The following is a 13224-nucleotide window of genomic DNA, read 5'->3' as shown; positions in this document are numbered from 1 at the left end:
TCACATGAATAATCGAGCATTCACAAACAATTCACACGGCCATTCTCTTACTATACAAACTCACTAAAAGTTAAGAAAATAAAGCTCTTTAGGAGACTATGACACATGCTCTTTTTAATCATACCCCTGAATGATCTTTCAACAAACAGGCCAGTGCTGCCCAATATAGGTTTAAACTAGCAAACGTGTGGCATAAAACTAATGTGTGGCATTAGCAATGAGGTGCATCAGCAAGTCTTCTGCTGCCATATGAGTTATGCAATTCACACAGCTCATAACCCGTTACACATGGTCTTGGCAAATGAACAATTATGGTCTGAAATGAACATAGCTGTAAAGACAAATAAAGGGAAAACAGATTTAAATCATTTGATCCTTCTGTGATCTGTCCTGATGTCATTCAGAGGGCATTATCTCTTAAAGACAGGCGGGGAACCATAACACCAGGCTCAAAATAAATAGCATCAATGGATCATCTTCATCTCTGTCCATTACCCAATCCTTAGGGTGAAGTTGGAGGGGACCGGGTGTGGACGTTTTCCAGTTCGACGACAACCTCAAATAACACTTTATTTCCCATATAAGTGCACTACTATTAATCAAAGCCACAAAGGGCTAGGTTTGAAAGTAGTCTGCAACCAAGTATGGGCGAAGAGGTATGATTTGAGGCGTAGCCATGATGATCCTCCAGCCTCATACATCCACAGTCTGTTCTGGATCCTCCACCTCCACCACGCCCGTTATCTCTACCACCCTGATGTGCACCCCCGCCAGTCTCTCCACATCCTCCTCGCACATCTCCGTAACCTCCTCCGTCAACCCCCCATCCTCTACCACCGTCGTCGTCGTCATCTCTTCCATCGCGACCATGTCGACATGCTCCTCCCTCATCTCATCCTCCAATAGGACGGTCTCCTCTTCCTCGCCCTGCATTGCTATTGTGACGGCGTTGGGGTCAGCAATGACCACCTCCTGGATTCCGTGGAGGTCTAGCTTGTTGTCCTGGATTCCGTGGAGGTCTTGGAGGTGGGTTCGGAGGTCGCGTGGCTGGGTGAACCACAGGTCACACATGGTGCAGTGGTTGGGCTTGTCCCCTGTGTGGGTCACCAGGTGGTCCTTGAACTCGTCCCAGTTGTTGAACACGCTACTGCACACCTGAGAGTGGGGAGGGAGAGAGAGAAAGAGGGAGGATTTAGAAAAGCAAAGAAGGATACTGTTTTTGTGTACACAGTGTATGATGACACTACCAAGTTTGGTCCACTTGAAGGGTTCAAAATAATCTGAGAACCACACAATCTGATTCCTCCAGTCTCCTGACTGTTTATTAGCAGTGAACCAATATTGGGCAAACTGTGCCTTCAGCAGAATTATCTTTGCATTAAAGTATTTTGTTAGCGGCTGAACATGGCACTTCTTACCTGACATTCGTAGAGTTTTTTGCGGCCCTTCTTTGCCCCGGCGCCATTCTGACATGCGGCCATGTGGCATTTCAATGTGCTGTTCCTGGCAAAATGCTCGTGGCAGTCTTGACACTGATACGGTTTCTCACCTGCACACAAGCACAAGAAATAACCCACAACTAAGCACAACTTATCCATGTACAAGTCAAGAGGTTAAACTTGTCTGAAGTCAATGCAAACTCAAGAGATAACAAAAAGTCACAATGCTAAATGTTAGATGCTACTCTTGAACGTTCAAGTAATTCATTCTCACCAGTGTGCTTCCGCAAGTGCTCCTTGAAGTGGCCGAAGTGGTCGAAGTTCTTTTTGCAGTACTCGCACACGTGCACCTTCTTCAGTGGTCTCTGGTTGCGTGACAGTTCCTCCGCTTCAAAATGAAACGTGGTGATGTGTTGTTTCAGAGCCCCCTCTCGGGTGTAGGCTTTACCGCAGTGTCTGCAAACGTACGGCTTGTCCAACGAGGCAACATGCGCACGCATGTGCTGTTTCAGGTGGTAGTAGAGCTTGAAACTGCGGTCGCATTTGTTGCAGCGGAACATGTTGTCCAGTTGGGAGATCTGGACTTCTACCACCTCTATGTTCTCTATGGCCTTGGGTGCCGTAACGGTCTCCTCCTGATACACCATGTCCTAAAAGCGTGTACACACATACACATTTGAATGCCTTATTTGAATTCACTTTGGACCCATACAAATAGCATACACAGTACCTACACATGACTGTAATTGGCTTGATTATTTACTTATGTGTATCCTTTATAGTTTACCTCCTCTAGTGACTCCTTCTTCACCACATGCAATGTGGGCACCCCCTGCTGGTACTTGCTGGTGATGTCAGCCAGCAGTGCAAGCGCCGAGTCGTCAGAAGCCGCCTGGGCATTCCGCGCGGCGTCTACCACCTCCTCCAGCCCTGCCTCCTCCACCTCCTCCAGCCCCGCCTCCTCCACCTCGATAGCCCCCTCTGCGATCTCCACCTCAATATGCACCTGTCAAAGGAAAGTGGGATCAGCAAATTGTAGCAGCAAAAACTAGGAAAAAGGAACATTGAATAAAGATAATTCAGAATCTAAATTGCTGTTGAACATCAACTCTATATAACTCTATACAATAAAGGTTATGAATCAGGTTAAATCCTCTGACCTGCTCACTCTCCGCTGATGGTAGAGTCTCTGTGATGACATTGATGAATGTCTCAGCGATCTTCCTCTTCTTGGCCTTGCTCTTCCCTGTCAGAGCCTGGGAGGGACTGAAGGGGGTGTCATCAACCGTCCTACAGAGAGGAGGAGAGATTTGCATTTGACTCCTTCTATCCATTTACGAGTACTACATACTGCTTGTTGTTGGTCTGATTTGTCCCTGACTTGTAACTGTTCTTGTTCTCTGTTCTGTTTTGTTTGTCATGTTCAATGTGTTTTAACTTTTGTATTTCTTTTACCCCCTACCCTTCAAAAGGCTGTGCCTTTTGCCAGGTCGGCATTGTAAATAAGAATCTGTTCTAAATTGTCCTACCAGGTTAAATAAAGGATACAAAAACAAACCACAAATAGGACAATCAACAAGACGAGGTTAAAATATCCAAAAAGGGCTATGGTAAAACTAAAAAGGCTTTTCAACTCATAGGAAAACACTAAAAGATGCATTATACTACGGTAACTAACTTGTTGTTAAGGGCCTTGATGGCCTCTTGCATCTGGAGGTACTCGGCTGCTTTAAATACATCATTGATCTCCTCCGGACCACTGACAGACAGAATGGCTGTGTAGGTGAATTCCATCAGCTGCTGGAAGGCTGAGTTACTCACTCCTGCCAAAAAGACAACAAGAATTGATGGGTGTGTTAATTCGCTGTACTGTGATGGCATGTGAAAAGCCAGAATTATACCTCCTCACAGGTTAGGGTTAATTGTTAGTTGTAAAGTGGCTTCTTTTATTTGTCTCTAAAATACCACTCAACTGTTGCTCTCCATAGCAGGGGCTTAGCTAATTCTCAGGTACTAGTGTGGATGCAGCTCTAGTCTTATGTCTACAAGTAAATGTGGCGATATAGCAACCAAACCACAAGCTCTTCTACTGTTCATCTTCTTGATTGACTGATTCAGTCAGTAGACTGGTGGTCCATCATACCTTCTATTTCCACCATAGGCTCCTGTGTGAAATCCTGGAAGAACTTGTGGAAGAACTGACTGCATGCTGCCAGCACTGCTTTGTGAGCTCTGAACTGGTGCCCTACACAGACAGAGGAGGGAGAACAATTCAAAGAATGGAAAATAATAAAATAAATTAGAATGATATTCACACTTAATATTCACACTGTGTGGGTGTTTGACTTTGGCTTCACACAACAACATGTCATTGTTTTGTTATTGCAATTAATAACCCTAAAAAGTGACTCGAAGTATCAAAAGGACAAAAATCCAAGTTTGTCAGGCATTTTTCTACCTCAAAGATAGCATGGAATATGGACTATACAGTAAGCATGACTTAAGACTATTTTCAATGTTTTGGGGTGAACTATCTTTTGAAATGAAGCATTACCATCCACTATCAGGGTGATGTCTGTGAACTGGTCCAGTTGCCGCTGTTCATTCAGTTTGTCTAGCATGACTTTATAATGGGCTGGGAATTCACTCCCACACTCCAACTCCACCTCCACCTCCACCTCATCTGCCATCGCTCAGCCCTTCTCCCTGTTCAGACAGAAATAAAAATAAAAAACATACATAATGAGGTTTTCACACACAATTTCACATTATTACCAAGAATATTAGTTACTTTCTAATAGGTGATGTGGCCTGGGCACTGAGTTACAGTTAATCTGTTCACATAATCTGAGCAATATTAAAGATTGGGAACGTTGTGTAGTTTGCTCAAGTTTTGCATGTCATGTGCATCTGCCAATAATAAGGATAAACAGAGATCAATATGGATGGACGCAAATTGCTTAAGTGTTTTTTGTAGTATTAGCAAACAATTAAATAATGTTTTGTCCAATAGCGTCGTCCCACAAAATGCAAATGATAAGGAACAGACGTCCCATTTAGCCAATCAGACGTCTGAGAGCAGTGTGCATCTCACCATGTTGGCCAATCAGACGTCTGAGAGCAGTGTGCATCTCACCATGTTAGCCAATCAGACGTCTGAGAGCAGTGTGCATCTCACCATGTTAGCCAATCAGACGTCTGAGAGCAGTGTGCATCTCACCATGTTGGCCAATGGAAATGAACGATGCTGTCTAACGCGGGTGGCTAAGCTAGCTAGTGTTAGCGGAAAGGAAGGCCTCTACAAAACACGTAATCAAACTTTAATATGTATGTATGCATCAGTAACATATTTGCATGTCTAATCATACCCAAAATACATACGCCATAGTATTCGTTATGAAACAGAGACCAACCTTGATAGCATGTTAGCCAGCGAGCTAACGTTCATAATTCCAGAGTAGGCCTCTCGCTGTTTCGAGTTTGACCATCGCCATTACGTCATCAAATCGCGCATTAAAATACACATTTTCGTGAGACGTTTCCTTATTTAAACCTCCCGTGAACAAATCGTCCATTCTCACACATTCGTACACCTACCTCGGGTTGGGTTCTGTCGCTTTGAGGAGTTGTTTTGGCGTAGATATATCTGCCGACACTGGCAGCGTTGCTCTTCTCTGGTTCCTCCAAAAAGGGCGGTCGCTCAGTGTTCGGGCCTCGGGTTCCCAGCAGCCACTGCGAACTCCGGAGGACGCCAAGAAGTGTTGCCTGGTAACAAGTGTGCGTTCTTCGATATCGTGACGTTAGAATTATAAGGTTCTATCTCCATTTTTGTCAAAATTTAGTTTTTTTACATAATCTGATCCATTAGGTTTTTTATTAATGCCTGTGTGGTGTTATTTTTTAAAATGTTGACATTTTTGAGTTAGTAATTCATAAAATACAAAGGTTCAATCTCACAAAACATAATGGAATGTAAAAACTTTGACGCTCAATATCTCTGAACTACCCTACACGGAGATAGAACCTCATCATTCTAAACGGAGATAGAACCTTATCATTCTGGTGTCAGTCAGGACTCATGCTATGGGGATGGTGTTAGTCAGGCTATGGGGATGGTGTTAGTCAGGACTCATGCTATCATATGGGGATGGTGTTAGTCAGGACTCATGCTATGGGGATGGTGTTAGTCAGGACTCATGCAGTGCTGCTACGAAGGAGAGTCTGAACAGATGCGTCTTGAGTGTCCTTGAATGCATTGAGAGTATCAGAGCATCGGATGGCTGGTGGAAGGGCGTTATGGGTGTCATCTAGCCCTACTCAGAGTGGTAGGCCTATATTAGAATAAATCCAATTCCTAGATTAGAGGATAGCTTCCCTCTTAACATCAGATAACATTCACCATGACTGAGTGGGCCGTATTATGGAGCGAGACCCTGTAGGCTATAGAGTATGCATACCAGTGGAGGCTCCTCCATAGAGGTGGAGGAGGCCTGGCCTCCCCAATAATTTGAGAGAAGAGAGAGAGATTTAAAAAAGCAATAATTATATTTTTTATCAGACACACAACATACAATTCAGAACAATACTTCATCCATTTCTAATATTTATCCTGCAGAACAGCACTCATACACGCGTGTGGCGGAAAAAGGTACTACATGGAGGCCAGGCCTCCTGTCGGAAAGTGGTTTCTCATAGAAGTCAATGTAATGCAATTTTTTTCATGGCAATATGTGATTGGCCAAATCACTGAAAATGGGTGGGCACAGGAGGCCTGGCTTCCGTGTAGTACCTTTTTCCGCCACACGCGTATGAGTGCTGTTCTGCAGGATAAATATTAGAAATGGATGAAGTATTGTTCTGAATTGTATGTTGTGTGTCTGATTGACATAGTGTTTGAGTGCTTTTGACATGTCATTGATTGTATGTAGTATGTTGTGGTGAATGTTGTGAGCCTGAGCAGAAGGGACAATAGCTGCTGCAGGCGGACCAGAGATTCATGCCAATTGTTTTGTTTATTTGATGACCCATTGTGCAGGCAATAAAAGCTGCTTCATCCACCATCCTGAGAGTGTCCCAATCCCTTCAGTATCGCCAAACACAAATTAATAATTTTTGACAAAGACAGATAAGAAGAACAGGGAACATTCCATCGCGAGTGAATCGAGCAAGCGGAAAAAAATTGGCCTCCTCAATTCTGGAAGTCACCAGCCTCCACTGATGCATACAGTGTAAATGGTCAGCTGGTTTTCACATACTTATTGTGAATTTAGTAGGCAGTATGTGTAACGGAGTAGAAAGTTCAAGTTCAATTATAGCTAAAATAGAACTAAACTGCGCCCTCTAGGGGTTTAATGACGTGGTATATCCGGGGTGTATCCGTGATATGCTGTGTAAATGGGATGCTGTGTAAATGCAGCTGTACAGTGCATAGCGCGGGACGCAACGTGATCCTGCTCAGTTCATCTGAAAACACTGACTGGGTAGGTCACGTTTTCTACAGGGTCTGAGATCGAATATCGTTTGAGAGATTATCAATGTACCTATGTTTTATTTGAATGTTTGATAAGTAAGATAGCTGTTTTGAGTTTCCCCATTTATAGTATTTTAGTTTGGAACATATCACAAGTTGTTAATGTGAGTATTCTGTTGTTAACAATGATGGCGCTAACGTGAATGTCCGTGTGTAACATAATTTTAGAATCTAGCCTGCCGACCCTGCAACCGTGTCCACAAATTGATGCACTGTACATGTTTTCTACAGGTAATATTATTATTGTTGTGCTATTGTATGTCTGTTGTTCTGCCAAAGTTAGTAGACCGTATTGTATGAGGTTGGGTTTTCCACCTCGCTAGTTTGCACCACGCTCGCAGCTAACCTAGCAGTCAGGTTGCAGCCATGTGTTGCACGTGGTGTGCATGCGTGTATTCCAGTTGCGCTGTTTTTCTATGCATTGTATTGTTATTGTTAATATATATATATAATTGATTGTTTGACTGTTCAAATACCACTGTACGATCACACAAGAGAGGATTTATGTAGTCTACACATTTTGTATTTTTGTTTCATATTATTGTTATAATTTGTGTAGTATGAGGGACTACTGTATGGTCAGTTCATCTGAAAACACTGACTGGAATCTAGCCTGATGACCCTGCAACCGTGTCCACAAATTGATGCACTGTACATGTTTTCTACAGAATAAATGAACGTGAGCCATCCAGCTGAGAGTGATCCATGTAAAGATACACCCCGTCACATATGCAGTATATACTCATTGAGTATGCTAGTATGCAGTATGCTAGTATACCATTCCGAACACAGCCTCTATCTTAATTGCCTGCAGGTGGAACCACTAATTGCCGACCGAGGCCCAGAGGGAGGAGTTCTGGCAATGATAGTTTATTAGGGAGAATAGATGAAAAAGTGCCCCATCCCCCTTTTGTCTTTGTTTGGTTCATCAACAGAAACCTTCTAGAATCCAGAACCCTGTGGAATCCCTGCTGAGGAAGTTGTGAATCATGGTGAGTCTAGTTGGCATTTTGCCCAGGGGTTGAATCAGGGGTTTTCTATATGGAGCTATTTTAGTGCCATCAGAAATTGAATTGTATTTGACAGATTGAATTGAATATGAGCACAAATTGAATTGTATTTGACAGATCTGAATTGTATTTGACAGATTGAATTGAATCTGAGCACAAACTGAATTGTATTCGACAGATTGAATTGTATTCAATTCAGTTTTCATTATTTTCATTTAGTTTTCAAATTCAGTTTCTCTAAATACAATTCGTTTTTTCTCTAAATACAATTCGTTTTTTCAATTCAATCTGTCAAATACAATTCAATTTCTGATGGCACTAAAATAGCTCCATATTTCTAGGTGATAAAACTGTTTCCAAATGTAGTTGGTTTTGTATGACAGGAATCTGTAATGTTTTCACATGTGCAGCTGTAGGCCATGTTGTGTACATTTAAAATGTGGATATGTATTACCGGTAAGTTAGATACTGCTCATTACTAATTTAGTGTCCCACAACACTTGTTTTGAGAGAAATCTTATGAATTGTGGATTTAAGATAAAATGCCTGAGACGAAGTAGATTGAGTAAATAATCTAACATTACAGTTGCTACATTTGGTCATCAAGGGGTGTGTTCATAGACACCAGCTCTGTATATTATTTAAGGGCCTTTTTAATCATGACATTTATGGGACTGATGGTAGGCTTAGTTTTTATTCCCTGTGATAAGCATGTCTGTTTTTTCTTGTTCTCCATGTGAAGAGGTCCTTGGCTCTAGCTTTAATCCTGTGCGCCCTGATTCCCTTGTTCCATGCTTCCTGTTATGTCAAGTCTATGGCCCCCGGTGAGACCAAAAGCCAAGCTGCTAACCACCCATACACAATCCACACATCAGGAACATATCATACAGATCACAATGTGGAAAAATACAGCAGATGGAGTATATAGCAGATGGAGCATGTTGAATTGTTTTCTTGTTTAGCTGTGACCCAATGTCAGGATGATGTGGATAAGACATGGCATGATGTGGGATCCTCCTGGAGGAACAGTGCATGCATGGACTGCGACTGTAACTCATGCTGCACAGCGTAAGTACACAGCTACACAAGACATTAAAGTCGAACACCTTTATGTTGACAAAATGCTTAAAACCACGATTGGGACATCAAGGGGTTGTAGCATCAGCAAAGGTTATGATCCCCTTAAGCCCTCAGCCATCCCAGCCCGTGTCAATCACACTCCACAAAAGATCCACACAAGCAAGATCGAAGTGTTAGGGAAAATAATTGTGTAATTCGATTGACTAAAATCCCCTCTTTCGCTGAAGACAATAGCCAGATCCTATAAGAGCTTACACATTGTTCTTTGTGGCAGCAATGATGCATTCTATAAAAGATACAACTATTAATTCATAATATTTGTGTGTGTACCCCTCTTTATATTGTGATATACTTGCAGAGGGTGTTTATTATATTGCTGTGCTGTATTGAAAAGAGTATTGAGAACATTTGGTACAGTATATGGATGATTCCTGACCATCATATCCCTCCTCTCTAAACCTGGACCCACAGAGCTCTTCACCAGTGGCTGGAGCAACTTAGAAAAGCGGGTGTACAACATTCCTGGTGTGTCACCGGACATGATGCCATCATCATCATCATCATAACCATGATGGTTATGCCATCATACATAACCCTCTAGGTGTATGATGGAGTTTGATCAAACGGCATGTGAATACAAGGTTTTCTTGACGAGTGATCCCTCTGTTCCATGCCCTGTCTTGGCCGCAGTGGGGAAGTGATGTGGTTCTTTCATTCAGTGAATAAAACATGTTTTGTCAGCATAGCCTTGTCTCTGTGTGAATGTGTTCTGGTATATGAACTGGATTAATTGAATATTCTGAGATGATGAGTAGCTTAGGGGTTCAGGATGCAGAGGCAAAGTCTAATTAATGAAGGTCTATCTTTATAACCAAACATCCTTACTCAGAGTGACTGATCATCTTTCTAGCCCCACACATCTGCAATATAATAATATTAACTTAAATTTATATAGCGCCTTTCACAGACCCAAAACAGAACAGAGCCAGAGAGACAAACACACAAAACAAGAAACAGTGAAACAGCTACTAAAGGTTGAACGCAATGGTGGAAAGGTGGGTTTTAAGGGCAGTTTTGAATATGTCCAGAGTTGGAGAGTCGTGGATGTCCTTGGGTAGAGAGTTCCAGAGGGTGGGGGCTGCCACACTGAAGGCTCTGTACCCAAAGGTCCGGTGTTTGGTGCTGGGTTGGATGAGGAGGCCTGTGTTAGAGGACCTCAGAGTTCTGGATGGGGTGTAGTGGTGGAGGAGATTGGAGAGGTACTGGGCGGCCAGGCTGTGGAGGGATTTGTAGGTGAGCAGGAGGAGTTTGAATGTGATGCGGTGTTTGACCGGGAGCCAGTGCAGATGGGGGTGATGTGCTGCCAGGGCTTGGTGCGGGTGAGAACCTTGGCAGCGGAGTTATGCCTGTTCAGGGCAGTGTCTGGTAAGATTACTTTGTCCATTAGTCATAATAGATTCAGGGAATATCAGTATCACTCTGGAATGTTGTTTTGACAAAAAATGTTAGACATGGGCTATCTATTTACTTATCTGATCATCCCCATCAATTCACATCATATCATAAAATCCCCTCTCTCCTCTTGTATTTTTCCCTTCCTCCTTCACCATACCTCTCTATCTGTCTCTCTCTCCCCCTCTCCTCAGGTTGACCTGCATTTCCTGATCATGACCCTCCTCTCTCCTGCCGACCTCTGTCGCCTAGGAGCCACCAGTCGTTACTGGAGGGCTGTGATCAGAGACCCGCTTCTGTGGAGATACCTCTTACTCAGGGACATGACCCATTGGCCCTCCATAGATCATGTGACCATGCCGAGGTTGGAGGCCCTGGGTGCCCCGCTGTTTGTGGAGGAGGAGAGAGTAGACGAAGGGGCGGAGGAGGGAGGGGGGGCGGAGGCCCCACGACAGGACTTCATGGCAGAGTAGGTACATTCTAAAAAAGTCATACATTCAATATTGCCTATGTTTTTGTTTTTTGTCCCACTTTTAGGAAATGTGTTACGAATGTACAATAGTAGGCCACAGTAATACGCAATATATGTCATAGATAAAGTATTGCACCATATGCCTTGTATACACACCCTACACATATGCCAAAACAATATACAGTAGTTGTTGCTCTTCACAGCTACCTGAAGGGATGCCCAGCTTGCAGACAACGATGGCTGCCTCCACGGCCGCCCTATGGGGTTGTCACCTCTTTCCTCCAGTCGCTGGTGTCGTCGTCTGAGCCACGCTTCGCCATGTTTGGTCCCGGCATGGAACAGCAGGAGGTCTCTCTGGTGACCAGGCTTATGAACGCACCAGACTTGCTCCCGGTTGTGGGAATACCCCAGCGACAGATCAATGGTGTGTGTCTGTCTGTGTGTCTTTTTTTGTTTTGTTTGTAGAATAAGAAACAATGAGGTGGTTTCCCGGACACAGATTAGGCCTTGTCCTGGACTAAGTGTCACCATCAATGGAGAATCTCTAGAGAAGATATGTATGTATATATATATATATATATATATATATATATAATATTATATATATATATTATATTTATATATACTCTATATCTTTTTTTTATGAACAAAGACTCTAACATTAGGCTTAATCTATATCCGGACCGGCTCAATAAGTGCACAACTGAAGTGGCAAAAGACCACCTGCACCTTGCTGTTAATCCTCATCTTCTAAGTGCCAGACACTGGTGCATGTGCACAGTATTTTCAAACAGGTGGAGTAATGAAAGATAGACACCCAGTACAAACTGATATGGTGAACCAACAGCTGTCCTACCACCAAGCACCATAGCAATGCCAATGATCAACCACAAGGGGGCTCTCTTGTGTTACATGTTCTTGGGCGAAGCAAGTACTAAACCAAATCAATGTTTTTCTTGGTGTGTTTTGTTTTTGTAGGGATTGGATCTGGGATTAGCTACATGTACAAAAACCAGCACAAATTCAACATTCTCACTCTTTACTCAACCAACAAGTGAGAGTCACTATTTTCATGTATTCACTATTTTCGTGACAGATATGAGGTGTAGTGCTTATGTTCATATTATTTTAGGTCTTTCACATGTCTTTGTGAATTTCTATTTGAATCATTTGTGTGTTATCATGTATATCTATGTGGGTGTTTAACTTAACCTTTTGTCGTTCTCTGTCCAGAGCAGAGAGGGAGAGAGCGCGCATAGAGCAACAGAGCGCCAGCAATAAACTCTTCCTCCAAGAAGGAATGGACCCATCAGGGCACCCGATATTCAGTCCTGCCACTCAGGTCCAGGAAGTGTGTCAGGCAGTGGACGGGTTCATCTACGTGGCCAACGCACAACCAGGGGGAGGTGAGATCATGGCCTCATTCCAAACCTTAGAGCACCTTCTCCCATTCTTAGGTCAGAGGATGAGATCAAAGCCATACCATCACCTGATCTTATCCCCAGGGCTTTGATGACAGACTATATGATTATTACGAGGTGGAGGTGAACGCAAAGGAACGTTTCACACATGTTAAAACATGTCTATGCGGTCCAAACCACTGGTGTTGCCATCAGCATTATACCGGCTCTCTGTTGGTTCATGCTTCATTGGGACAATAACCATGGTTGGTGTTATAACTGTAACTCCACCTGGGTGTCGCTCTGTGTGACTTCAACTGTCTGTTCCTACTTGCAGGTGAGGGGGTGGTGGAGGGGGCCCAGATCCGGGCTGTTGTGGACTCTGCCTGGGGCTCGTCCTCCAGACCCCTCCTTGTGCTCTCTTGTGTGTCCAGAGAAGAACCAGAGATCCATAGATCGAGTGCTACCGGAGGCAGGAGCAGGACTCCTTGTGTGGAGATGGCCCAGAGACTCAGCCTCCCTCTTCTGCCTAACCCATGGATGGTGAGGCCTATTTCACTGCACATATAAAGGCTTGTATCCCTATACTGTGCTGGAGTACTCATGTTTATGCTAACCTGTGTGTGTGTATGTGTGTGTGTGTGTGTGTGTGTGCGTGTCTGTCTGTCTGTTTGTCTGCCTCTGTCCCTGTATCTCTCTCTCTTTCTCTCTCTCTCTCTCTCTCTCTCTCTCTCTCTCTCTCTCTCTCATTTCTCAGGTTCAGGACACAGTAGCAGAATCTCTGTCTGGGCTGCTGGACGGTATCTCCTGGCTGCTGGGTTGCTCTGGAATCAGGCTGTAG

General features: G+C 43.6%; 2 protein-coding genes and 1 long non-coding RNA gene across 3 annotated transcripts; 2 read left to right on the top strand and 1 right to left on the bottom strand.

Moving 5' to 3' along the window:
• Window positions 1-450: 450 nt before the first annotated feature.
• LOC308158858 (zinc finger protein 131-like) lies at window positions 451-4129 on the bottom strand (the record flags this gene model as incomplete). Its single annotated transcript, XM_080532568.1, has 8 exons — window positions 451-1155; window positions 1419-1549; window positions 1714-2089; window positions 2227-2445; window positions 2600-2729; window positions 3118-3262; window positions 3583-3684; window positions 3994-4129. 8 exons carry the CDS (start codon window positions 4127-4129, stop codon window positions 694-696), a joined length of 1701 nt encoding a protein of 566 aa, XP_080388694.1. The 3' UTR covers window positions 451-693.
• Window positions 4130-7888: 3759 nt separating this feature from the next.
• On the top strand, window positions 7889-9027 carry LOC308157690. The gene is made up of 3 exons (XR_013937457.1): window positions 7889-7961; window positions 8722-8803; window positions 8942-9027. It is a non-coding gene; the product is annotated as an uncharacterized lncRNA (long non-coding RNA).
• A 1387-nt stretch (window positions 9028-10414) lies between these two features.
• Window positions 10415-13224, top strand: LOC308157763 (F-box only protein 4-like; the record flags this gene model as incomplete). The annotated part of the gene is made up of 7 exons (XM_080531370.1): window positions 10415-10438; window positions 10706-10980; window positions 11187-11407; window positions 11962-12037; window positions 12217-12389; window positions 12721-12926; window positions 13141-13224. The coding sequence occupies 7 exons, from the start codon at window positions 10415-10417 to the stop codon at window positions 13222-13224; spliced, it is 1059 nt and encodes a 352-aa protein (XP_080387496.1).

The sequence above is a fragment of the Nansenia antarctica genome (assembly GCF_963989245.1).
Source record: "Nansenia antarctica genome assembly, chromosome: 5".
Lineage (NCBI taxonomy): Eukaryota > Metazoa > Chordata > Actinopteri > Argentiniformes > Microstomatidae > Nansenia > Nansenia antarctica.
The sequence above is the reverse complement of the archived record's forward strand: the minus strand, read 5'-3'. Positions and strand labels throughout refer to the sequence as shown.